The sequence below is a fragment of the Lissotriton vulgaris genome, unplaced genomic scaffold (genome assembly GCF_964263255.1).
Source record: "Lissotriton vulgaris unplaced genomic scaffold, aLisVul1.2 SCAFFOLD_1366, whole genome shotgun sequence".
NCBI classification, from domain to species: domain Eukaryota; kingdom Metazoa; phylum Chordata; class Amphibia; order Caudata; family Salamandridae; genus Lissotriton; species Lissotriton vulgaris.
Window position 1 is genome coordinate 99,959 of NW_028249016.1, and position 22,064 is coordinate 122,022.

A 22,064-nucleotide genomic window follows, 5' to 3' on the forward strand; every position below is an offset into this window, starting at 1 on the left:
TTCAAGGCCTTAAAGGCTTCTTCAGCTTCGTTTGACCATTCAAATTTAGCTCCTTTTTTTAATAATTGGGTGAGCGGCAAAATTTTCCTCGAGAACTCGCTGATGAACCGTCGATAGTTTGCGAAACCTATGAAGCTCTGGACTTCCTTGACGCTCGCGGGTGACTTCCATTCGACCACAGCCTCAATTTTCTTTTTATCCATAAGGATTCCACTAGGGGAGATGACAAATCCTAAGAATTCCACTTGGTTCACGCTGAATGCACACTTCTCCAGCTTCACAAAGAGACTATTGTCTTTAAGTTTCTGTAGTACTCTTTGACATGTCTTTGATGTTCCTCCGTGTTCATAGAGTAAATAAGGATGTCGTCAATATAGACGATAGCGCATTGATCGAGGAAGTCTTTCAGGACATCGTTTATGAAATATTGAAAGGCTGCCGGTGCGTTGCACAGGCCTTAGGGCATAACCTGGTACTCGAAGAGTCCAAACTTGGTCCGGAACGCCGTTTTCCACTCGTCACCTTCCTTCATTCTCACCAGATGGTAAGCTCCTCGTAGGTAGAGCTTGGTGAAGATACTGGCTCCCTTAATTTGATCTAACAAGACCGAGATGAGGAGCAGAGGATATCTGTTCTTTTTGGTGATTTTGTTGATGGCACGGTAGTCTATACAAGTTCTCAGATCCCCTTCCTTCTTCGGCACGAAGAACAACGGCGAGGATACTGGAGACTGTGAAGGTCGAATGAACCCGTTAGCAAGGTACTTATCCAGATACTCCCTCAGGTGCTGATGCTCTTTTTCAGTCAAAGCGTACACTCTACTGCATGGCAGATTAACCCCGGGTTCCAGTTTGATTTCACAGTCGTACATTCGATGAGGAGGGAGCTGTTTGGCCTCTTTTTCATTGAAAACTTCTTCGAAGTCCTTGTATTCTTCTGGCACCTCTTGGGCATCGATGATACAGACGGATTGTTCAGTTTGACACAACGAATAGGCAGGATTCGCTTCTCGCATTCCTTCATGTTTCCCAAAACAATTTTCCAAACAGTTACCTGAAATCATTTGGATGGATCTGGTGCTCCAATTAATCGTTGGGTTGTGCTCGGTGAGCCATGGAAGTCCTAAAATCAATTCGAACTGAGGGGCGTCTATCAGGTTAAATTGAATCTTCTCTTCATGCCCATCACTCGAAATAAGTTGAACGACTTCGGTGTGGCTTACTATGGGGCCCGAAGATAGGTTTGTGCCATCCACAGCCCGAACCGGTTCACTCCTGGTTTTCTTGATGGCTAGTAGGCCCACTCTGTTGGCAAACTTCAGGTCACAGGAGTTTCCAGTCGCTCCCGAATCTATCATCACTGAGACTTCCGTCAGGACAATGTCTCGAAATTTCACCCTCATAGATAGTATCAAATGAGGTGTCGCTGACTGTAACGTGTTGGCCACCCTATGCTCTTCTAGAGTTTTCTTGATTAACGCATCCACCTGTTCAACTCCGCCAACAGGTGGTGCCTCTAGTTTTCCTTCGGCTTGAAGGTCGTTTTAGGTTTCTTAGGGCAAAATTTCACAAAATGGCCACCAGTACCACAGTACATGCATAGATTGTTTGTTCTTCTTTTCTCTTTCTCCTCTCTGGTTAACGGACCACGAATAGTGCCTTTTTGCATTGGTTCCGTCCCCGTATCTCCATCCTGGCTCCGATGATTCTCTGATCGAACTCTGTTGAATCTAGGAACGGCTGGTCTGAAGTCTCTCCTTTTCTCGCCCTTTCTCTCACCTTGCCGAAAATCCAACTCCAGCGCGAGATCCACTAGCGCCGAAATTTGAGTTGGCCTATTAGGTATTGCCACCAGCCCGTCCTTTAACTCATCCTTCAGGCCTCTGTAGAAAACTGCCGCTCTCTTGCTCTCCGGCCAGTCCGTCTCCACTACGAGCGTGTTCAATTGCGCCAGATAAGACACCAAATCCCTATTACCTTGTTTTAGGTCCAACAGTTCATTATCCGTCGCTTGGGATATTCTTCTCCTGTCGAAGATTCGTAAAAATTCCTGTTTAAATTCTTCGTAGTTTCGCAAAATGGGGTCATTCTTGGTAATTAATGGTAAGGACCAAGCAGCAGCATCCCTGCTCAGATACGAGAGTATAAAGGCGACCCTGGACTGTGCGTCTGGAAAAATCGAAGGGCAACACAGGAAATGCAAAGAGCACTGCGTAATGAATATTTGTGCCTTTTGTGGGTCACCGCCAAATCTCTCTGGGGCAGCTAGCGGGATGACCGGGGATAGGGAATGAATAACTTGGGTAGTCATTCTATTGGAACTCTCTGACATGGACCCCGTTAATTCCTGCTCTGGACTAAAAGGCTGTCTAATCTTTTGCGCCAACTCTGCTGTTTCTTTCTTAGAGTTTATTAACTCCGACCTAAGGTTTCGATTTTCCTCTCTCAAGTCACTCAGTTCCTTTTGTATGGTGTCTAGAATTGCCCCTAAGTTTTGTACGTTTATCCCCTCTGCCATCTCTGTTCGGGTGCTATAGCAACTTGGGCACTTCACTCTGTCAGGGTCGCAGAAAACTCTGTGGTATTGAACTGCACAGGAACAGAGATGCCGATTCCCAAATCCACTCCGAACAATAACCCAGAGCCCACAGATAACATGAGTCTCTAAGCCATTATCCAGAGGGAAGGGGGATTGGATAAAATAACAAAAGAGAGAGAAGAGAAGAGACTGTCTGGCAGGTTCTTGTCTTCAGATCCGGTCTGCAGATCTTGTCATGACTAATGCAAACAGGGAAGAGAGAAACATATCATTAGCTCCTAACTCTATCTCTCTAACCTATCTAAATTCCCTATGGGTTCTAACCTACAAAGTAAACTTCCAGAACTAGCCTCTCTTCTGTATCATCAGCGTGCATGAGAATTCTTGTAGCTGAATTACTCCTTCTCTCCGTGTGTCAATAGAGTATGACTATTAATGTCTTTTTCTTCGTACTTTTCCTTCGTATTACGATGTCTGTAGTTTTAGGCTTTCTCCTCACGAACTCTCTTGACTTGACTGTTCGATGTAGATATTAGTAACTCTCTTGGCTAAATCTTTCTCTTCACAAAACTAGTCCTTATAGTTCTGTAAGTTCTCAGGAGAATATCTGACAACAAGGTTCTTCGGAATTACGTAATTCACAGTTTACTTTTACATGCTCTAGGTCACACTTATCTACGTATAGTTCCGTTCTCTCTCTTTACAGAGAAACGGAGCGCCGACTCCTCCTCAGCTGTCAGTGGCAGGCAAACTCACTCGACAATGCGTCACGGATAACAGGTAATATCACACTGCAAAGCTCTCACAATGATCTTCTCTTGACTGGGAAATGGGCTGGGAAACTCTAAAGGGGAAAACTATGAGAACGGGACTTAGAATACTTTCTTCACAAGAACTCTTAGATTAGCTTCTACCTCAGGCAAGATACGCAGTGAAGTGCGCAGCTCTCCGGTTGACAGCGCCTCACCTCAGCTGCGGTGATGATGAGGCTGGAAAACTAGAATGCTAACTCCAAGCGACTCTGGCGGCCATCTTGGAGTGCCGGAGTCGCATGCATGCTGACCAAGAACCTCTTCCTTGTCGTGCATTTTCTTTCAAGGAATGTTCCATAGTGATCGTGTTCAAACAAGGGGTAAGGGTTCTGACAGTCTGTAGGCGGCAGCTAGCCGTCAGCATCAATGCCATTAATTATTTCCAGGCAGACAGTCGCCATTTTGAAGTCCGAGAAAGACCGAGAGGCTGATACTCTCTGAGAAAGATTGAAGTTATTTTAGTTGGAGCAGCTGGCGAGCTTTGACCCATAAGATCAGAGCATTCTGAATGAAGCAGTTAGTCAAGAGAACGAATACCAGAGTGGCTGAAACTGAGTTATAAGATCGAAGCCGAGAAGTGAAGATGGTCCGTGATTGAGAGGAGAGAGGAGTAGCGCAGAACAGCCAGAGAGAAAGCAGCCAATAAAAGGAAGGTTCCAGTGACTTGGAGGGAAGCAGAGAAAACCGAGCATAGCGGTGCAGACGTGTACCCGTGACTGCTGAAGGTTGACATTAAGACGAGCCAAGACACAGACGAGAAGGGAACCTAGATGACTGCTGAACCCCGACTTCACGTTAATCAGGTGAAGTCAGTCTATATTCTATAGTGTGCACATTCTAATCTTTCACTTTCCTTTGCAGGATATATGTTATAGTATAGTATTGTGTTTTTATGATCATTGTAATAAAGTACCCCAGTTCTTAGTGAACAAGCATGTGCCTTGTATTCTTGTTCAATCAGGGTAACCTGTTCTTCTAGTCAGGCATTGTTTTCATGAACGGATGTAATTCCCGGTCAGGTAAGTAGTGACTGAGCAATGAGGGAGAGAGGGGCCCCTTGAGGAGGAGAATAGATTGTACATCATCTAATTTGGTAAACTGCTGTGTGATCCATAATATTGTAGTATCGTATCCCTAGTAGCCAATGAGAGATTCCTTCCAAGGGTATTCATAGGAAAGTGATCGTCGTTGGTAAGCGGTGTTAATGAGAACACCAGGCGGGAAACTGGTGCCGATACTCACAGGATTGCGGCTTGGGATGTAAGTAATGAGAACACCAGGGAGGATACTGGTGCCTAGATCCGCAGGATTGCGGCTCAGAATGTAAGTGAGAGAACACCAAGGAGAAGACTGGTGTCTAGACACGCAGGATTGCGGCTTGTCGGGTGGGCACTGACTGTGATCAGTGTGTAATGGTAGCTAATCAGAACTGCCCTAGGGTAGATTAGTCTGGGCCTAAGTTGCCGCGAGACTAATTGGTGTGAGTGTGATATTGTAGAAAACCTATGCATGTATATTGCTAATTCCCCATCCTTAGGTACAAGGCATATATACCTATTGTAAATACGTCCTGAGGAGGGAGGTGATTACGTTCCGGCTGGGTTGGTGGTGCTCCGAGGAGCTGATCCTATCTAGTCCGAGAATCCGGCCGCTACAATACTGCTGTGCGACTTTCCACAATTTCATTGTTCAAGGTGAGTAAGTGCCAGATCTGGTTCCGTGGAGTACATAGGACACCAGGTGGGGAGCTGTGGAAAATAACGAAATTGATGTACATAAGCAGCGTTCATTTGCCCTTTCCCATTCCCTTCCCTGTACGTTAACCACACCACTCCGCCAGTAAAAGCCCGTGCCCACCTGTACCTGATAGCCATTTTTTTTAGGCACCATGGCCTTTTGCCCGCTCATCGGAATCCCAGGCTTCCCTCCTCCGCGTATTTGAACCCCCCCCCTCTCACATACATAGACCATGAAACCCTCTCCCTCTGCGCGACCCTGCTACCAAAAGCAACCCTCCTGCTAGACCCACGCAAAGTCCCCCATTTCTTCTTGAAGAAGCATCCCTCGCCTCAGCTGACATAACCCCCCCCAGCTGTATCTGACTGCCCCCGTTCTCTCATGTGCGGGTCATAAGACCTCTCTCTCTGTGCGACTCTGTCCCTGTGCACACCCTGGCTCTCCCCTCCTCCCTCACATGGACAAGTCATAAACCTCCTTCTTCTGCAAGACCCTGTCCTTGGGAGTCACGGCCGCGCCTGACCAACACCTCCTTTCCTTTCATGAATAACCCCTCTGTCAGTAACCCTCCCTCCGCGATGGACTATCCACACATGTCCGAGGCCATCACCTAAGCCGGGAGACACTGTTTACTGCCCCTTATTGTATGAAATCGCTCCTCCTCAAAGGACCCACTATTGATCCTGGCCTCCCCACCCCCTGGGATACGATCAGGCGCACACATCCAAAGAATCGGCAGAACACTCAGCTGCTTGATTACCCCCTCCTCTTATCAGCAGGTCAAGGGCTTCTATTGTGGATGCATGTGGGGTGGGATTGACACGAGGATTAGGGGGATGTCGTTTTCTTGTTTCACAATGCCGTTGTTTCAATAAGGAATGTTCTGTAAGGTATAAAAGGCGATGCCTCTGAGAACTTGTCAGAGCACCTCCCGAAAGACACTGTGTTTCGTGTCCGAAATCACAGGTTCTCCTCATGAGTAATAAATCCTGTTCTGGTATTCCTGCTCCCAGCGCCCGTCTCTTTATTTGGTAACTACTCAGAATGGGAACTAAGAGGCGACTTGCGCCAGCAGCCCGGGCATCGATAGTAATCTGGGCTCACTTTCCACAATTGGCGTCCCAACGCGGGGTCCATCAGTGACATAAGGTCCAGTAAGAGAGATCCAGATGATGAGGTGAACATCTAAATGATCGGAGTATACCTGCCTTGAGAGGGCCCTCGTCCGGCTGCCGATCGAATGAACTTCACCGATTCTGAACGGACCTCTCTCGAGTGACCTACTGTCCTGACTGGAATCCCATAGGAATGCTGAATGGAGTAAGAGAACGATCGGGCGCTGGAGGAGGAAGACGAAGAACTGTTCGTATGGTCCGGTCCGGGTAAGATTAACTAGGGTGTTTTTACGCCTGATTGGTAGGATGGTTTTATCCATCTGATTGTTTGATTGATTGTATTGGAATCGGTATTTGGATACTGATATTGTTTGGTTATTGGTTCATTTAGCTTTGGATGCTACTTGAAATATTGGTTCTGTTCTTGAGAAAGAGACATTCTCTGTTTACAAACAGCGGCGAATAGGAACGTTCGTCTCTCTTTGCAGATAGAGAAGGGTAGGTAATGCAGACTTTTGTCCCCGTTGTAATCCGTCATGCCTACCTTTCTCCCCACTGATTGTTTGATATCGATTAATAATCGATTGTTGCTCTTTTGAGATCTTCCCTGTCCACAAACAGAGACGAATAGAAATATTCTGTCTCCCTTTGCAGATAGCGAAGGGCAGGTAATGCAGACGTTTGTCCCCGTTGTAATCCGTCATGCCTGTTTTTCTCCCCACTGATTGATTGATTGACTGGGCATTGTTGTCCAAGGAATTGTTCGTTTGAGGTATTTTCTGCTTGCAAACAACGTGGAATAGAAATATTCTGTCTAGTCTTTGCAAGTAGTAAAGGGTAGGTTATGCCCCTTTATGATTCATCAGGCCTACCCACTCCCCACTGATTGACTATTTATTGGGGGTAGCTCACCTGGTCCGCCCAGGAGGCTGCCCTACTGGAGGGACATATGCTCCCCACTCATTGACCCTTTATTGGAGGTAGGCCATCTGGTCCGTCCAGGAGGCTACCCCAGTGATTGGAGGTACATCATTCGGTCCGTCCAGGATGATACCATAATGAAGGGACATGTGTTCCCCACTGATCGATAATCTAGTTCCACCCGGACCATTTATTGGAGGTAACTCATCTGGTCCGTCCAGGAGTACCCCTAATGAAAGGACATATAAAAATGAAGTGATCACCGTACCCTACTAACAGAAAACTTTAGCTCGAAACACGCTAAGGAAAGGAAGGAAAAATAAAAGAAATCGGGCTAAGTCAGTAACCCCCTGATGAGCTTTCAACTTCACTAAAAATAAGAAACATTAGAAACAGTTCGTAATAAGAAATATAAAATGGCGAAAAGTTTGACAGCAAAGACAGCCACGAGGTAGCTAGGCTCCACTGCCTATTCCTGCTCCCAACATGTCTGCCTCATTGTTTGCCACGCCCAAATAACGGTAACATGAAATAGATACAAATCAATAAAACACCTACCCCCATTCCGGAAAACTCCCGAAGTGCAACAGGTCCGCGGTTACGCCCATCCGGAAGGCGAGGCCTCAGCGCGTGCAGAGCAGGGCCTGGCTGGCCGCCATCGGAAGGGGAGGCTGTAGGGCGGACGGCCCGAAAAATCGTAAAGGTCTCTCCTTTTCCTCTCTTCTGCTGCCCTGCAGGCCACGGGGGGGGGGATGTCTTGCCTCAGCCACCGACCCCCCCCCCTCTCTTGCCTGATCCGGCCATCATCGAAGACCGGAGCCAAGGCGAGGTCGTCAGTGTTTTTTTCAATTATGTCTTGGACAACCCTTGAGAGTTTCAGGTAGTCCCGCCACAAGCAGCAACCCCTGAGAGTTTCAGGTAGTCCCGCCACAAGCAGCAACCCCTGAAAGTTGCAGGTAGTCCCGCCACATGAAGGGGGGGGGTGTCTTGCCTCAGCCACCGACCCCCCCCCCATCTTCATTAGCTGGCACGGCCAATACCGAAGCACTGGAGCCGAAGAACGGCGCGGGGTCGCTGGAAGGGGGAGGCGGCGCGAATGAGCCTCCCCCACCTCCCTCCAGGTGGAGGCTTCCAGCGACACCCCAACGCTCCTGCTTGAAGAGGGTCCATATCAAAAAGCGGTTCTGTGCCCGGGACGGGCACACGCCCTGTGCTCCTCAACCTTGAAGATTCTAAAAGAGCCAGGGGGGCCGACCTCTCCACGAGGCGTCCCCCCCGCCCCCCGTCCTCCGATGGAGCCACGAGATGTCGGCGCACTCCTGCCGGCACCAGCCTCAGTTTGGAAATGGCTAAAATGCAGCAAAGATACAGACTTGTTCATTTCCGGTGGAACACCAGAATGACCCGGTAGGAAAGATAGTTGCCGCCCTCCCCACTCTTTGACTGATGGTCCATATTGCTAGACTGTTGCCCTATTGCGAAAAACTTTTGAACTACCAACGGAAGGTTCCGGTCCTACTACGAGTCAGTGGAGGCAATCTGACTATACTGGGACTTGCCTGACCTCGCCCAAAATGGCGCCGATACAAAATGAGACTTTTAAAAATCCTTGTTGCACCCTGATTGCTCAGCTTTGAGCCCCCAAGATATGTATGCAGTTTTTGGACAATGAAAGTAGAAAAGATGGATATTGAGTATGTGCTTGGAACAGAAAGCGATATAAGATGGATATTGATTATGTGCTGGGACGATGAACTGATTTAGAGTGGGTACTAATTATGTGTTGGAAGCAATGAATTGGTATGAAATAGGCACTGATTGAGCATTTGAACAATGAATTGATATACGCAGGTCTTGAGTAAATAGTAGGATAATGAGATGATATTATTGAAAGCTTGACACGCATTATACGTGCACCTTAAGAAAGTTCAATATGATTTTCATTGCACTGCTGCACTTTATGAAATAAATGGCCACCGACTTCGTTCCTCTTATGCCCAGTTCCAGTCTGCTCCGTAGCCGGCCCACTGGGTTGTAGGCCCGTATTTGTGCGCCAACCTTTTCATTAAAGTTTTTGAACACGCAAATATTATCGTAGCGTTTGTATTTATGAATGTTATTGAAATGTATGGCTACTGTCACCGACATAAGTAAAATACATGCAGTATGACTAAGGTTGGAGGTTAAAAGGGTCCGATACTTAGCAGCTACATTATGTGTCACAGACAGCCGGAAAAGTGTTTCAGACGCCCTTAAAACGATACCGAAAAATGCCACTTGACCACCACCCTTGCACATGACCTAAAAAGCCACGATCAAGTGATTCATGTAGATACGCAGACCATCGATGATTATCTATCTAACACTACTGGTCCCTCTGGGCTTAAACGCCGAGATGGTAGAGAATGCACCCCGTGGAGATAGGTCGAGTATGTGGTAGGTAAAAACATTTTCGGATCTATGCTCGTTGGTGTGTTTTGAATGCTGCCCCCACCCCCTTCTTCTTCTCTTTCTGCAGGTCGCGTCGGAACGTCGGCTGAAGTATGGAAGAGCGATGATCGAACGACCGACGATAAGGGAAGGAGGGGATTTGAGCATAGTACTTATGCTAGACTTAGATATGACTGTTCCTCCTTAGAACATAGCGACTGGGAGGATGGACTGACATAGAAACTTGACGGGTACTGTATGACGGAAATTGACTCGAAATTAGCACGTTAGATAATACAGCTATGACGTTTAACTAGATAGGGAAAGGACAAGGAAAAGTCCCGGGGTAAGGGTTACCTAGGCACCACCCGTCTGGGAAGGTAGAAATGTTGTTGATGTTCGAAATGTACCACCTCCTTCTCACCCTCTTATAGATATAACCAAGCTGTCCGGCTATACTCCTGATCAATACCCTCTGTTGCCTCCGCCTGGAGAACTTCCCACCAAAAGAAGACACTCAAAAGTGGTTTAAGATCCAACCGTGGGCAATAGCTTGACCAGGTTAATTTCCGACCGGCTGACCGAGGTATGAGTATTAGTAATTGAGAACGCTCGCAAAAATAGCAAGCGAGAAGAACAAGGAGGATTAGGTAAAAAGAACTCAGCCCGATCTTTTTGGCCAATAACTGTTCTATGTCTTGTCATGAATTTCTTTGCATGTAATACATTTACTGTCTTCCTTCGTCTGAAGTTTTGTGTGTATGTACCGTATGAGTTTATGTCTCCCCCCTGTTCGCGTCTCTGTGCTACCTAACCCCTGCTGTCCTGTTTTGTAAGCACACTAAATGACCTATTTTCGTACACGTCTCTCTCTCTCTCTCTCTCTCTTTCTCCCCCTCTATCTATCTCTCTCTCTCTCTCTTTTTCTCTCTCTCTCTCTTTCTCTCTCTCTCTACATGTCATACGTGTACTGAATGGCTCGTTTAGGTTGCGGACGACTCTCACTCTCTATGAGAGTCCCCCTGTTCCATCTTCCTTTTTATATAAAATTGTGTCCCGCTGACACCGGTCTGATTGGATACTTATCGAACACGAAGGTGTTCTGCGAAATTGACAGAAAATAAAATGATTGTAATTTGCCATATTACTACCCCTCCTTTCTGCAAAATGAATGAACTCGAATTGGCTAAGAAAGAAAGGAGAGGTGAGACGACTAAGGTCCCCTAATCTGGCCTTCTTAAAAGGGGAACTATATGTCAATGGCACCCTATTTTTTCGTTCGTTAAAAACAAGAGCCAATGTCCAGATTGACCCCAATGCCCAAATTACCCCACCCTTTTTTTCACTTAAAGCGCGAATGCCCGAAGTGTCCCCGCCCCACCTGATTGACCCCAGCTGCTGTCCCCGATACATAACTAATGACCATGACCAACTGTCGCCCCTCGAGAAAAATGCGTTAACACTGCCCTTCGATTATTGCACCCCCGCTCTGCTTAAAAGGTTAGCCGGCTCTAAAAAGGGAAATGTAAGACTGCTAAGGCTCGGGTTAGAAGGACGAGTCTCCCCTGAATGTTTATTTTTGATGAAATACGCAAGTGATAGGAGTCTGACCTCTGTCCATATGTGTCATGAATGAACGCCGATTAGACTTGGTACAAACACAGTAGAAATACCCACATACTTACTTCATGGTAATAGACTTCTGACTTTGACCAATGAGCATAACACCCAGGTGCTAGGATTGCGGGTGAAATTCGAATGTAAAAATCTCTTCTCCTGTCAGTTCTCTAAAACTTGTTTTTACCCCTTCAAAGATATATGACCATCGGAGGAGAAGGGTCGGACGTGACACACAGCCTGGCTGCAGATCATGGGACGCATGCGACCTCGACCAAAGGTGGAGCCAGAGCACAGCAGGAATACGGGACGAGGCAGCACTCTCCAATGTGGTAAACGAAAGGATGAAAGGCTGTCCTGAAGACCTCTGTCCGCCTACCGACGCGTGCCTGAAGCCTCCGTCCCCCTTTTCAAGCCCGGTTGATGGGCCTGCCCGCTTGTTATCCATTGCTCCCTTGGTCCCTTTGGTGTGTCCCAGGAAATCTGACCCCACTCCGCTCTCTCTCTCTCTCATCGACTACTGAACCGTACCCCCTTTTCCACGTGACTTTTTGTCGAAAGGAAGAACAGCATTTAGGTGGAAATGGGGTTACGCCACAGGAATATAGGTGCCGAGCATAAGGCGCCACTAAAAGGATTGGTTAGGGAACAGGACTGTGGTCTAACAGCAGAGGACTGACCGCACCCTGCAACGCGTAAGGATGGATCCGAGCTGGACCTATAGCTCCACCGCCTGTGCTCAACAGCGCCTACGAAAGGACACGGACTAGAGCCTACCAGTGATGGCTCACTGCTAAAAAGACACTGTGACGAAGAGATCTTATTTGGACTGAATTCCTCCCTCAATTACTTGGTCAAAATGTTCATTGGTCACATTTTTGAGAAAGTCAGAAGCATTTATGCTATGTAGTACGTTTGAACGTTAGGGACCCAACAAGTGCAATTTCCTATGTGCTGCATTCTGCCAATCACACCAACTGTTCATGATTATATGCAATGTGTTAGTATTTACAAATGCCGTTTCGTCAACCACACATGCTTATATGTACGCCCATTTACTAGGAAGAATAGGGAAAATGAACTTTGTTATGTAAAAAGCGGCGACTGTGGAAAATAACGAAATTGATGTACATAAGCAGCGTTCATTTGCCCTTTCCCATTCCCTTCCCTGTACGTTAACCACACCACTCCGCCAGTAAAAGCCCGTGCCCACCTGTACCTGATAGCCATTTTTTTTTAGGCACCATGGCCTTTTGCCCGCTCATCGGAATCCCCGGCTTCCCTCCTGCGCGTATTTGAACCCCCCCCTCTCACATACATAGACCATGAAACCCTCTCCCTCTGCGCGACCCTGCTACGAAAAGCAACCCTCCTGCTCGACCCACGCAAAGTCCCCCATTTCTTCTTGAAGAAGCATCCCTCGCCTCAGCTGACATAACCCCCCCCAGCTGTATCTGACTGCCCCCGTTCTCTCATGTGCGGGTCATAAGACCTCTCTCTCTGTGCGACTCTGTCCCTGTGCGCACCCTGGCTCTCCCCTCCTCCCTCACATGGACAAGTCATAAACCTCCTTCTTCTGCAAGACCCTGTCCTTGGGAGTCACGGCCGCGCCTGACCAACACCTCCTTTCCTTTCATGAATAACCCCTCTGTCAGTAACCCTCCCTCCGCGATGGACTATCCACACATGTCCGAGGCCATCACCTAAGCCAGGAGACACTGTTTACTGCCCCTTATTGTATGAAATCGCTCCTCCTCAAAGGACCCACTATTGATCCTGGCCTCCCCACCCCCTGGGATACGATCAGGCGCACACATCCAAAGAATCGGCGGAACACTCAGCTGCTTGATTACCCCCTCCTCTTATCAGCAGGTCAAGGGCTTCTATTGTCGATGCATGTGGGGTGGGATTGACACGAGGATTAGGGGGATGTCGTTTTCTTGTTTCACAATGCCGTTGTTACAATAAGGAATGTTCTGTAAGGTATAAAAGGCGATGCCTCTGAGAACTTGTCAGAGCACCTCCCGAAAGACACTGTGTTTCGTGTCCGAAATGACAGGCTCTCCTCATGAGTAATAAATCCTGTTCTGGTATTCCTGCTTCCAGCGCCCGTCTCTTTATTTGGTAACTACTCAGAATGGGAACTAAGAGGCGACTTGCGCCAGCAGTCCGGGCATCGATAGTAATCTGGGCTCACTTTCCACAGAGCGGCCAGGTGGCACCCCTACAGCCCAAGATTGAGACCATCCTGTCTTGAGAATCCCTCAAGACCCAGACAGATGTGAGAGACTTTTTAGGACTCACTGGATATTACAGGAGGTTTGAGGGGTATGGAAGTATCGTTGCACCCTTCACAGAGCTGACTTCCAAGAATCAGCCCAAGAAAGTGAACTGGACTGACACCTGTCAAAAAGCTTATTATGCCATGTGCACAGCGCCCGTGCTCCTGGCACCCAACTTCTCAAAAGAGTTTATTGGTCAAACAGATGCTTCAGAGCATTGTGTGGGGGCTGTTCTGTCACAGATGAATGAGGAGGGCCCAGACCAACCTGTAGCCTTTAATAGTAGGAGGGGACTTAAATGGAACCAGAGGTGGAGTGCAATTGAGTGTGAGGCATTTGCTGTGGTCTGGGCACTGAAGAAAATGGGACCATACTTGTTTGGGACTCACTTCTGGGTTCAGACAGACCACAGGTCCCTCAGATGTTTGATGCAGTTGAGGGGTGAGAATCCAATGCTGTTGAGGTGGTCCATTTCCCTACAGGGGATGGACTTCATGGTGGAACACCGCCCTGGTACAGAACACGCCAATGCTGATTGTCTGTCCAGATTCTTTCACCTTAGTTATGAGAATTACCACGAGGTAGGGTACTTCTTTCCACATTTCAGCTGGAGGGGACACGCGTTAGAAATGGCACCATTGGCGTGGGTCTCCCTTCAATTTTTTGCTGTTACCTCTTATGTTTTTGCTGGTTTTAGTTCTTTGGTCACTGTGCCACTGCTATTCATTGCCACAGTGCAAGTGCTCCGTATGTTAAATTGATGTGTGGATTAGTGACTCCATGATTGGCTAGTTTGGTTTATTTATCAGACCTAGACCCTAGTACAGTGCACTGCATGTGTCCAGGGCTTGTAAATCAAATGCTGCTGGTGGGCTTGCAGCACTGATTGTGCCACCCTCCGGAGCAGCTTGTAAAATGTGTCTCTGGTCTGCCATTTCAGAGCCTATGTGTAGTCTGGTACTGCCAGGTTGACTAGACCTAACTGCATGAGGAGTGGTGGGAGGAGTAGCACCTGGGCATGAATAGGCCTGAATAGGGCTGTGCCTGCCTTCCACAATGCTGGCTCCACCTCTTGTGATGTGTCTGAGGACCCTGGACCACACTGAAAAAAGAAGAAGGTGTACACTGGTAGAATGCACCCATAACCAGTTTGGACTAGCTACAAAAACACTCTGCCTTCATAGACAAAGGATTTTGGTGTATAAAAAGGGGGTCCCAGACCCAAGAACTTTAGTTCACTTCTGCAAATCAAGATGAACCTTTGCTGAGGAGAAGAACCAGGAAGCTGAAGGGAGACTACCCCTGTGCTGTGTGTTTGCGGGTTAGCCGGCAGTGGTTGCTTCCTTCCCAAAGAAAGGAGAAGAGTACTGAGTGTGCTATTCATCAACTTGAATAAGGATCTCCAAGGGCTTGCACTTTGAGCATGCGTTAGGGATACAAGACTTCACCAACCAGCTCCCCTCCTGAATTCCCTGGCTGGGAATTGAAGTGCCAGACGACACACAATTGATGGATGCAATGCAGAACAAATCAAAAAATTCCCCCCCAGTCAAGAGATCTGGGTTAAATCCATCATTCTTTTGCTCACCATGCCACCCCAGTTTAGACCTGGCCACATGCAGGTGTTGACCCTGTGCCTCATGGGAACAGTACAGCCCAAACTGCCAAGCCAGGTCCTCCCTGGACTAGAAACTAGCATCATAGGACCAGTTTCAGGGTTTCACCCCTCTTCAGCCACAATAGCTTGATTCCAGTGGCACAGTGAGCCCAGGACCCACGTCAGGGCATACCTGGCGCACTTAGGGTGAGCAAACAAAATACACACAATTGATAGACGGAATGCAGAACAAATCAAAACGTTCTCCCCAGTCAAGAGATCTGGGTTAAATCCATCATTCTTTTGCTCACCATTGAAACCCCAGTTTAGACCTGGCCATACGCAAATCAATCTTGAGTCTGTGCCTCATGGGAACAGTCCAGCATAAAATGCCAAGCCAGGTTCTCCCTGAAATTGAAGTGCCTGCTGTTGTGCTGGACCTTTTGAGAGACTGTGTGTCACTGGGAGCTGGAAGCGCGACTCAACGACGAGAAGCATATTGCCGCCCACAGCAGTTACCGTTGCATCACCAAGGAAGCGTGCCACCTTTGTTGCCATTGCATCACCGAATCACATCGCATCACTGGAGAAGCGTGCCGCCGCAGCAGAGGTCGCCGTCGCATCACTGGAGAAGTGTTTGCAGGGCCTGTTGTGGCTCATAAGATCATCGAGTTACTGCACCGCCGTCGGGCAGGCACACATTGCATCAACGTTGTCGCATCATAACAAAGATGCCATTTTGCCACATTGCACTGGAGAGAAGTTTCACATTGAGGCGCCATCTTTTTGCATCATACTGGAGCGCAGTAGGAACCCAACGCATCAACTCCCCTGTGCAGCAGTAAGGAACCAATGCATCCACTCCCCTGAGTGCAAGGAACCGACCCAGCACCTTCCCTGCGACCCTTTTGTTTGCTTGCTTTACGCATCCATGGAACTTTAAGAGTAAAGTGTTGCATTTACAATCTTAAGAGAACTGATCTATTTCCTACCATTTAAAGGCTACTTTTGAGTACAGTATTGTGGATTTTTTGGTGTTTGGTCTTGTGTTAAGTCTATATAAAAATACTTACTTTTATAATAGAGCCTGTGTGGTGTCCATCTGTAGTGTTGTCACCGTATCACTGAATGTGTTCACAAATGCTTCACACACAGCCTCTGAGATAATCCTGCCTGCTTGTGCCAAGCTAACATAGGGGTGAGCAGGGGTTATTTTAGGAGTGTAGCCACTTACCCCGACTAGACGCAAGTCTCTCTATTTGGTCAAAGGTACCTACCTCTGCCAAATAGAGACCCGCAACTCAAACAGTCACTGTGTACACTGGCTTGAATAACAGATTCTACAAATAAATCAAGTAAGGACGATAATACCAGTGTAAAATCTATAAATGTGCCACCACCCCTCCCATTAAAAGATGGAACAGTGGCCTTTTTGCGGGGATCGGTTGAAAACATGAGGGCCAATGAGTCAAATTCATGAAGGAAACCATTCAATGTATCTCCTTGTAGAGAATGTTCAAAATGAATTGCCCTTACACGTGGGCAACCCAGATTAGCCAGGTTAGAGATCCAGGGGTCATCACATGGGTAGATATTAAAATCCCCAGCAATGAAAAGCAACATTAAGATGTTTCCTTAAAAAGTAGCCCAATTTAGTAATATTAGACACACACTTGACACAGGACATTGAATTATAAAAATTAATCAGACCACTTGCAAAGTACCAGGGAATGTATACACAGACTTTCCGTTGGCAGAGCCCGTATATTACATTCTACTGCCAGGGAAATATAAATTGCAAGGCCACCTCTTGATCTTCCTGCAGGTGAATGGGTAGCCGGAACAAAAAGGGACTTATAACCCACCAGTGGTAAACTACTTTCAAACAGCTTTGTTTCCTGCAAGAAAACCAAACAGAACTGTTTTATAAATACGATCCATGACTGGTCATAGTGCTTGTTGGCTAAACCAGCAATGCACCATTAGCGATCAATTTCACCTGGAGTCCTATTATTTTGCCATGATGTTACTTGCCAGGAGGTAAATAACACTGGATCCATGAGAGCAGGACTACTGAGTCAATCACAAAAGTCCATGGCAGCCAAGGGTAGAAAATGGTTTGCTAGCTCCATAAGGGCTAGAGCTGACTGCTGCCCTCCTTGTGCTAGCCAATACATATGGGTTGGATTGGGAGATACATTTGAGTTTGAGTTCCTGAAAGATGAATATGGTGACAACTGCATGTTGGCTAGAGTCTTGGGAATGTTTGTCATGTAACTCTGCCCAAACTGTCTCAGGTTTATAAATCTGAGAGGAAGGGCCATGATGTACAACTTGAGACAAAGAGGAACAATTATTTGTAGTTGTAACCAAAATCCTTTCTGCAATCTGGGGTCTATTAAAATTGATATTCACACAATCGCCCTTACAGGATTATTAAGAACTGCCTCCCCAGTTGAGCCTTCGTATCACATCAATGTTTTTCTCTACCTACGTTCCTAGAGCAGTATTACAAGATAACCAATAGAAGACTTTATTTTTCAGTTGAGAATAATCCTACTTAACGCCCTGAGGGAGAGTTGGTACATTCCCCAGGATCAAAACATATGGTGTTGATTCTTCTGGCAGACGTATGAAAGGCAGGTTCTGCATAAAGACCTCCCTTCCCCCCTGAAATGGCTCTTTAGCTATATTACTCTCAGGAGTGCGGTGATCCGTGTAGAAAATGTTTCCACAAAGCAAATGTCTGCACCCGAATTTGACACTGTGTGGATCCGGGAAGAAGCTAATACCTATCAGGAGTATGCCTGGCCCCTTGTTGACCTTAGGGGGAAGATGGAAACTCCCTAGTGTTGAGTGTGGGGCTTCCATGGGGGGACAACCCATTGCTTGGGGAGCTATTAATGGCCTTGATTCCAGGTTGACAGCTTCAACACTTAGGGGGTAAACTGCATTTCAGGTCAGGAAGTCCTGTTTCAATCAAGGTCAACCGTTGTAATAACGAAGCCAATATGGAGTCCATCATAGCCTTCAAGGAGTCCTGGAAGGATTATAATATGCACATCAGATCTACCTGATTGATTGATTGGGGACTTCTGGGATGTCAAATCAGTTCTTGGTCTTTTGCCTTTCCCCCAGATATTTGGCCCTTTCTTTTTGTGTCTGACCCTTGCCTAACTGAGTCAACACCTCCTGGGCTCCCTTGTGTAGCAAATCCAGCAGCTGTTGGTTTAATCGGATGATTAACAGGAGTGTCTACCACATGCCTCTGACTTACAGGTACATTGTCCACCTTGAACTGTTAACCACAATGGTGGATGTAAGGTGTAACTGGTGGCCAATTGAGCAACTGTTCAATCCGACGGGTTATTGCACCCCAGGGTTATTTGGTGATTCATCAGCACTATCCACAGGCATTAGTATACCTATAGACATGGGAAGAGGACCATTTATGGGTGACCTAGAAAGATTGCCTGTTCTCCAGCTCTATCTCCTTATCGAGCACTACTGTGGCCCGCTGCAAAAACGAGTTCATAGTCACTATAGTGCCTACCGTGGCCCTCCCCGGGTCTGTAGTCACCTTATGTTTCCCCATGGTATAACCAGGTCTATGGACCGAGTGACGGGCTTCAATACAAGAACAACCAAACTTAAGGTCCACTGCTACACACACAGGCGGTTAAGCACACAGGCCTGGGGGCTCTGGACACAGGACACAAAGTCCCTTAATTACCTAATACTACAGCCCGGTAACCAGTTAACAATTTACAGATGTCTATGAAAATGAATATAAGGGTAGCTTTATCCCTCCAAGCTCCTCTGCCACTGGAACTGGAAGATGGTCACATGTGCTATGACATGATGCTGGGGGTTAACCCCTTCCATGCTCATGACGAACCCCAGCCGTCATGCACTACGGTGCTCGTGTGCTGATGACGGCTGGGGTTCGTCACTGCCCGCCCCTGTTCGTGCTGTTTACAGCATAGCAGGGGAATCGCGGCCGCATCGAAGGGGTTAAGGAGGGTGGAAAAGAGCAACGAAGAGAGTAGGCCCAGCGTAGCCTCCTCCAGTCTCGAACTGAGGCAAATGGGCTCCCTCTTGGCCCGGACACGCTGGCTTGACTCCCGCGTTCCTCCTGCGCTGCTGGATCCTGGAGATCCTTTTAAGCACATCCTGGAGCAAATTACATGCATTGGCTGCTCCTGCTACTTGGCCCCATGGGAGATAGAGTCCTCCCTTGAGGCTGCTGTAAAATGGCGCTGTGCTGTGCAAATGGCACGTCCCATGCTGCAGGACCCTGGAGATCTTTATAAGCACCTCCTGGCATGAATTACATGTGTTAGCGGCTCCTGCTGCTTGGCACCCTGGGAGATAGAGTCCTCTCGTGCTGGCTGCTGATAAAATGGCATTGTTCTATGCAAAGCGTTGTCATGAGTAGAGTTAGGTAAAAATATGAGCACATTTAAAAAAGCAGAAACCCTTTTGAAAAATTTGCCTGAATGCGAAATTGCCCGGCATGTGAATTTCAGGGCACATTATATAGTATCAATATTAAAAAGTTAGTGACTAATTCCACTGATTGGGAAAATCAGGTTACACAGTCCTACTTTCGGAGTTTTTTTATATAGCACAAACTTTACTTGGTATCGGGTATCAGAGTGCATTACATAGCACCAGTTGCATTACATGGGGACACATTCATTTTTGTTAGGCACATGGAGATTAAGTGATTTGCTCAGAATCACAGGATGTTCAGCGTCATTGCTGAGACTCGAACCCAGTTCCCCAGATTAAAGGAGGACCACCCTAGCCGTTAGGCCAATTCCTCTCCCCAACTGATAATGTATTCAGCCATTCCAATCATCTACAGAATTTAAGGTAATTGAAAGAGTGAATACAATAGGTGTAGCTGCCAGATACTGTTTACAAGCAGGAGAGATTATGCTTTTGCAGAGTGACATGATGTCAAATCCATTCCAAATTTAGGACTAGAACTCAATTCCTCATCATGTGAATAGATTCCGTACTATGTTGATATGTCTTCTATTTTCCCAAAACTCCAGAATGCCAGTTGATACGCAGCCTTATAACTGCAAACCCTAAGCACAATAAATCTACAAGATTCCTTTTCAGAAGGCTTTTGGTTGTTCTGCCTGATGGGTGAAGAGATGATAGGATAAATACATAGTTGCGAAATAATACCATCCTCTCCTTCTGTGCAAATCTTACCTTTGTGCTATGACTGCATACCCATAATACAGGACATTCCAAGGGAGCCCTTCACAAAAGGACAATACCCTCTGAAATAATAAGCAGATATGGAAGGTGGTGAGTGACAGGTAAGCTGGAAGGTGAAACTCTAGCTTTACTAACAGTTTCCACTTTTCTTCAAATTCTCACCATGTAAAGGTTCGGTAATTAACTGCTGGTGTCAGTCGCAGCCATGACGCACCTGACATGTATAGATGTTTCAGCTATTTCTGAGAATTCAAACTCATTAACACACCACTGAGGTGCAGTGGTATTTTAAGTTGCATGAAATGAAATGAAAAGCAGTTTTATAAAGCGCAGCAGTTGCCCTAAGGCGTTCAGGCGCTAAAACCAGAACAGTGTCTTCCAGAGAGGCGGTCCAGGAGGGCTCCGAATTAGTTAAACAGGAAGGTCTTGAGCTGTTTACGGAAACTTGCCAAATTGGAGTTGCTTCTCAGATGACATGGAAGGGTGTTCCACAGCCTGGACGCGTTGTAGGCAAAAGAGCGGCCTCCTGATCTAGCTCTGTAGATCCTAGGGACTTTTGCCAGAAAGGCATTTGATGAGCGAAGTGATTTATTGGGCTGATAGGGGAGGATTAGGGCATGATTGATTTCTGGGCCAGTCTTCCATGCTGGAATTAAGTCCAACATCAGAGTTTGCACAAAGAGATAATAAAAAAAAACATAATTTCTGCCACAAAGGTGTTACACCTCATGGTTGCATTTAATTAACAACAACAAAGTATTATTTTGTCTTTTATTGTTATTTGATTTCTTCTGCCAGCCTCAAATAAAAAGATAAAACATAGGAATACAATAAAACTGTTTATATTATATTGCTAGGAGACTTATGTTCTTATATTGGTTCTCATTGGTAGGAGGGTTTACATCCATTCTACTTTAGCACCTCACTAATGTAACATGGTAGAAGAACGGGGTGTACTGTGTTGTTAAGCGCTGTATCACCTTGAATGTCCTCTGTATAACAACAACCGAGAAGTCTTGGGTTCAGTTTAATCAAATGTGAGAGTTCAAAAACTTTATAAAATTGAATTATTTCTTTTATAATCTCTGTCAAAAAATATGATGATCATTGTACGAAATATTTAGCTGAGACTATTACGTACAAGTCAGGCGGACTGTGTCCTTGTCTTGCTCCTTGCTCTTATGTCCCATCATGAGGACATGTATGGACCATCAGTAACACCATTCAGGTGCCCTGTAACCAGGCCCAGGTGGCTTCCATGAATTACAATTGTGGTCCATCAGCCAATCTGAGACCTTGGGCACTGGGATGGAAGAGATTTTCTTCCTAAATGCAGAAAACATTGATCTGACAGCAATGTTAATGACTGATTATTGTTTGTGTTTTTTGTACAGGTGACGCTGTGAGACCATATAGCGGGAAAGGATGCACTACTCCAGACTACTGCAAAATTGGAGTTTTTAACCTGCCGGGAACACAAGCCCACGATTATGCTTTAAAGTGTTCCGCAGCCTTGAAAGTGTGAGACCTTTGTTTATTGCCCATAGGCACTCCGACTCCAGCTTAGTAATTGTCAATATAAACATTCCCAAAATCTATACAAGAATGTTGAATGCAGTGACTGGTCTTGTGATGAGGAATCATATGAACTCATATCAGCTTCTCTGAGACACAGTGTACAAGTGGCCAATGTTGTTAGTATAATCCAGGCCGGAATGCTGTTAGCCAGTGGCTTCTCTATTCAGCCATCTTATGCACCTGGGCATCTCAGAGGCTT

The 22,064-nt window shown here is 46.7% G+C and overlaps 1 protein-coding gene across 1 annotated transcript in view; it reads left to right on the top strand.

Annotated features, from left to right (window-relative positions):
- Positions 1-21,812, top strand: part of LOC147663737 (phospholipase A2 inhibitor and Ly6/PLAUR domain-containing protein-like) — a 52,873-nt gene extending 31,061 nt beyond the window's left edge. The window contains exon 6 of the mRNA XM_086950238.1: positions 21,682-21,812. Within this exon, the coding sequence (XP_086806364.1) occupies positions 21,682-21,812 (131 nt within the window). The remainder of the gene's footprint in view (positions 1-21,681) is intronic.
- Positions 21,813-22,064: the final 252 nt, after the last annotated feature.